This window comes from Pituophis catenifer, unplaced genomic scaffold (genome assembly GCF_029215685.1).
Source record: "Pituophis catenifer annectens isolate HBS135680 unplaced genomic scaffold, rPitCat1.0.hap2 SCAF_2, whole genome shotgun sequence".
NCBI lineage: Eukaryota > Metazoa > Chordata > Lepidosauria > Squamata > Colubridae > Pituophis > Pituophis catenifer.
In genome coordinates, this window is record NW_027256882.1 from 23712824 (window position 1) to 23718491 (window position 5668).

The 5668-nt window shown below is 44.5% G+C and overlaps 1 protein-coding gene across 1 annotated transcript; it reads left to right on the forward strand.

The window, feature by feature from the left end:
• The first annotated feature begins 1180 nt into the window (after positions 1–1180).
• Positions 1181–5250, forward strand: LOC139311875 (zinc finger protein 665-like). Its single transcript, XM_070936400.1, has 2 exons — positions 1181–1254; positions 3181–5250. The coding sequence occupies exon 2, from the start codon at positions 3262–3264 to the stop codon at positions 4663–4665; it is 1404 nt and encodes a 467-aa protein (XP_070792501.1). The 5' UTR covers positions 1181–1254; positions 3181–3261; the 3' UTR covers positions 4666–5250.
• The last annotated feature ends 418 nt before the right edge of the window (positions 5251–5668 follow it).

A 5668-nucleotide genomic window follows, 5' to 3' on the forward strand; every position in this document is an offset into this window, starting at 1 on the left:
CGTTTCCATTTCTTTGCTGTACGCCCTGGTGTTGGGCCTATCTCTTTTAGACATATTTAAATTTTTATTGAGTCAATTCAACCATCCTCTGCTACCAAATTGTTGCAATATTTTCAGGATCAGACTCAATAAATAATTTGAGAATTAAGAGTTCAAATATATCTCTCTTTATTTACATAAGGCATTCTATATTCACTGAATATTCACAGATAGAAGCAAGGAAAATGGGTGCATACAGCTCCTTATATATACAATGGGTGGAGCTAGATATGGGAGTGGTGAATTATGAATACATTAAGAAGTGAAGAATAAATTAACCCTTGATACCCCGTTCATATACTATTTACACATTAGAGAATAAGGCATTTACATCTGACAGATCCGGGAAGAAGCTTTAGGGGAGGTTACTTGCAGAAGGTCTCTGTGTGGTCCGTTTGAACAGGAAGCCTCTGAAGATCCGTTTCCCTCAAGCGCAGTTGGAAAACTGGAGTAAACGGAGCTTTAAAAGGTGTCTTGAGATATGCAATGTGGATTTAACACAGACTGACCGGCCTCATTGCAATGGGGAGTCCTGGATGTGGCATCGCCTCCACGGTGGATGTCTTAGAAAGCAGAAACTCTAAGGAAGTTTTGAGGCTGGTCTTGTGAGCGGCTCCTAAAAGAAGCTGATGGCCAGAAGGTTGCCTGGCATAAGTGGAAAATGCCTGTCCAAAGTAGCATTGGGTCCCAGGAAGCCTGGAATTCTTATGGCCTCTTAAGCCTCCAAAAAGATCCCGAAGGAGCAGCAGGATCTCTCTTGTTTTCCATTGGGTTTTCTTACTCACAACTATGCATAGGTCCCTCTTGGGCTTCCATCTTGCCAGATTCTTCCATTTTGGCTCATCAAGATCTTCAATCACGATTGGATCTCCTGTTATCTTGTATCTTCAGCAAACAATCCTATTTTTTCCTTCCTCGTCCAGGTCATTTATAGACTAAGCTGAGCGTTACTGTTGGCATCTGAGCCTTTTTCATTTCTCTTTGCAGGAGACCAGCGAGGATCTGGCCGTGAACTGCAGAGAGGAGAAAGGGGCCTTCTTGGATCAGAACACACAACATTTTGTCCAGGACTTTTGTTTGGGAATCTTGGCCCGGCTGGAGAAGCATCTTCCTGCACAAAGGGCCAATCAGTTAAGGAGAAATCAAACAGTGAGCGTCATCCCTGGCCTTGACTCAGAGAGGTGACCCAGAGATCTCTTGGCTGTAACTTTAAAGGTGAGTCAATGAAACTTGGTTTGGAAAAATAAGCTTTTAAAAAAAATCTTTATGTGGCAATGCAATAAAATTGGGTTTTTCTGTCAAGGTGCAGAGGTACTCCAGGATTAAGCCATGTCGCAGCTCAGATTGTTGGTTTTCTTTTTCTTTCTTCTGTTGCTTTCAGGGCCAGTTGAGATAACAAACAGGATAATTCATTTCAATTTTGGGAAGCTCTGTGTAGCTTTATTTGCTCTGATCAGCAGTGATCCTTTTCGGGGTGCCTGTGCTGGCTCTCCTGGAGAAGGATGAAACGCCCAATCGGAGCCATTTTCCCCTCCTCCTTTCCTGCCTGATCTTCTAGGATCGAGTCTCTTTTAGGGTGGTCTGACTGAGCTCCTCCTCCTAATACACAAACACCCACACAGCTTTTGGGTTGGACCTGGTTGTGCTCAGGTGCATCATCCAAGCAGCCTGGGGTGGCCCAGGGAATCGGCCGGCCTCTCTCCCATCTGGGTAGGAAATGCAGAGGGATGACCTCAACTCAGACAGTCCTGTGTCTTCTGCTAAACTGTGGTTTGTGGAGGAAGCCAGATGTGGCCCCGGAGGGAAACTTGTTGGAGAAGCCAGCAGCTGCTCTGTTCCCCTCCCTTCTTGCCCAAGGCAGGTGTGTCACTTCCGACTGAAGGACCCCTGTGGGGCAGGTAGGGAGGAGGAGGCCACTAGACTGATAGCAAAGCCTATTTCCACCCTCACTCACTGCTTCACCCACTGTCCATTTTTCATTTGACGTTACTGTACTTTCATTGTTTATCCCATTGCTCATCATTTCATTACTTTGATACTGTTACGTTTACACTTCTATTCCTTTCTCCATTTTTACTCTCATAAGACCTCTGGAGTAGCCCCTCGGCGAGATGGGTGGCAAATAAATTTAAAGTGCAAATAAATAAAGAGCACGAAGGAGGGTTGCATGGTCTTCCCAAGAGGAAGAGACTGAGCTGTGAAAGGAATCCATGCAGGGGGAGGAAAGGTGTCACGAGGAAGCCAGGATCAACTAGCCATGATGGGATGGAGCTCATAAGTGGAATAAGCAGAAAAAGCAAGAAAAGGGAAGAAAAAATGGGTTTCTTGCACTAACTTCAACTCTCTTTCCTCCTCTTTGGCTTCTGTGATGCCTTAATCTTTTGGGCTCCCTGTAGGTAGTCCTCGACGTATGACTAAAAATGGAATTGGAATCTCAATCGTTTAGCAAAGTGGTCATTATGTGAGGTATCACATGATGTGTTTGCTCCATTAGCGTAATGATTTCACTGGTCATTGAGTGGATGAAGTCCCAAGTAAGAAGCATAGCTTTGTCTTGAGGGGGGTGGGGTGGGCAGAGGGCTGGGGAGGCCATTGGAGTCCCAGCACAGTCCGTATTTGACTTGAGGAGAAGTTTAGAGATGCTTTGGGAGACGTTGCTTGGAAACGGAATGGAACATTGCGGGTTGCAGAATGGCGCAAGGCTGCAAGGGCCACCGGTCTGGGGATTAAGGCCACATTTCTGGGGGGCACCAGTGACATTGGGCTGAAGTCCAGGCCTGGGGTCAGTGGCACTGGCTGAAATGGCTGAAGGCCCCAGGCCTCCACTTAAGGCACCATCTTGGCGTTTCTGCCCCATTGCAGGGCCCAGATGGGGCAACTGAGGCTTCTGGGGGCGGCTGCAGCTTTGCACCCCACTGCAGCTCTCCTAATTCAGGCATGGCCTGTACTGGACTTCCAGGGTCTCCCCCACCCCCTTTAGGCACCCCTCCAGTTCTTCCCTGCATCTTCCTTCACTTAATGATCCCCCAAAAAATCACTTAATGACCACAACATTAGAAGTATTTTCCTCCTGGAGATTTTGTGACTCTCTCCATTTCTGGAAAGGAAATTCTCTTCACTGCTTCTTTTTCCTTCCAACAGCGGATAAACCCAGATCTACCTTGCAAGTCAACTATCAACAAGTATTAGAAAATCAGCCCAAGGCAGCTTCCGCCAGAAAGGATGGAGCCTGGGAAACCTTTGGATGCTCCGTCATACACAAGCAGCACTCCACAAAACGACAAAAAACCCCATGAATGCTTAGAGTGTGGGAAATCCTTTACTCTCCAGTCCCTCCTTTTCACCCACAGGAAGGTCCATGTGGGAAGCGGATCCAGTCAAGGTTTGGAGGGCAAGAAATCCTTCTCTGGGAAAGACGCCAAAGAGCTCAGAAGGCCCCCAACACTAAAAACCTACAAATGTGAGAAATGTGACTTACACTTTGGTCTAAAGTCAAGCCTTCGTACACATCGGAAAATCCACACTGGAGAGAAACCTTATCAATGTCTGGAATGTGGGAAATTTTTCCGTGAAAAAACCACTGTCAGAAACCACGAGAGAATTCATACAGGGGAGAAACCTTACAAGTGTTGGGAATGTGGGAAGAGCTTTTCTCAGAACGCAAGTCTTTGGCTCCATGAGAAGGTTCATGCAGGAATCAAACCTTACAAATGCTTTGAGTGTGGAAAATGTTTCACCCAGAGTTCATCTCTTCGGAGTCATGAGAAAACACACAGAGGGGAGAAAAACAAAAAGTGCCTCGAATGTGGGAAATGTTTTACCACGAAATCAAACCTGGAGCGACATCAAAAACTTCACACCGGAGAGAGACCCTATGAATGCCCAGAATGTGAGAAACGATTTGCGGTTTCTTCTGAATTTCGGAGACACCAGAAAAGACACAAAGAGGAGAAACCGTATAGATGTGGGGAGTGTGGGAAAAAGTTTTTTTTGCCAGGAGAGTTTCAAATTCATCAGAGAATCCACACAGGGGAGAAACCCTACAAATGTGGGGAGTGTGGGAAATGCTTTTCCCAAAAACAAAACCTTGGAACGCATCAAAGGCTCCACACAGGAGAGAAGCCATACAGATGCGTTGAATGTGGAAAATGTTTCACTCAAAAGGGAGACCTTTGGAGACATCATAAAACCCACACAGGGGAGAAGCCATATCAATGCAACGACTGTGGAAGATTTTATCGTACCTCATCAGCCCTTAGAAGTCATGTGAAAATTCACACGGGGGAAAAAAACTACAAATGTTTAGATTGTGGGAGATCATTTGCTGAACCATCTTCCCTTAGAAGTCACAGCCGAATCCATACAGGAGAGAAACCCCACAAATGCTCAGAGTGCGATAAATGTTTTTCTCGGAAAGATACTCTTGTGAAGCATCAGCGAATCCACACTGGAGAAAACCCATATAAATGTCTGGAGTGTGGAAAATGTTTTTCTCGGAAAGATACTCTTGTGAAGCATCAGCGAATCCACACAGGAGAGAAACCATATAAATGTCTGGAGTGTGGAAAATGTTTTACCCAACCTTCAGCCCTTCGGAAGCACACCCAAAATCACACAGGAGAGTAGCTTCACAAGTGTGCAGAGTGCGAGAAACCTTTTCATAGTAAATCAAAGCTAAAAAAGCACCAGAAAGTCCACAGCAGAGATAAATCTTTTCAGCTGTGAAAAATGTTGGAAACCCTCTTTTAAAAAAACATTCAGATGTTAACATTTACCAGGAACTTCACACAGTGACAGAAGGGAAATCGTGCAAATATTTGATGTGGGGAAAATGTTTTTCCTACTGAAGCAACCTTTAATACCATCAGAGAGGACACAGTGAGGCAAAAGGGCACAAGTGTTGGGAGTATGAGGATATTTTGCTCACAAAGCCATATTAGTAACTTATACGCAGAGTAGATATAATGTTTTGCAGAGAAAAGGAAGTCCTCGGCTTAGGACCATCACTTGGAATGGCTTTCCGGTCATACGTTGCTACAGTCGTAAGTGAAGGCACCCAGGTATTTTTGTTAATTCTTACTAGACTTTGTTGATCAATAAGGAGAACTCTGAAGATTTAGAGAGGAGAAAATGGGGTGAGGGTGGAATGAAGATGCATCTGGTGATTTATTTAGGGATAAAATGTTGATGTTGAATATGCTGGCTGAGGAAGAAAAGAGAAAGTTTTCTTTTTCTTACTATCTTTTTTGGAAAGATTATTTTTCACATGGTCTTTTTAATGTTTTCATACAGACACCCACAAACCTATATTGTTTCTTTGTTGGATCTGTGAATACGATCCTTAATAAAATTATTATTCAAAATAATCAAGAGGACTATTTTCATGGCATGGACTGGCAGGATGTCAAAAACCTCAAGATAGCAGTCAAATTGTGCCAGTGTTTAGTCAAAATCTTGCTGTTGGTTTTAAACCTCTGTGTGTGATGTCCTTTAAAATGGACAGAACATCAGTTGTATACAAACAGGTGCCATCCCGTTTCTTCAGGCTCCATCCTCCCTCGCTGGACACTTGACTTCCTGTGTTGCATTCGGAGGGGGACTTTAAGAGAAATGTCCTGGGTTGGAATTT

Coding starts and splice junctions, on each gene's coding strand:
- LOC139311875 (XM_070936400.1), top strand. CDS start 3,262: ATGGAGCCTGGGAAACCTTTGGATGCTCCGTCATACACAAGCAGCACT.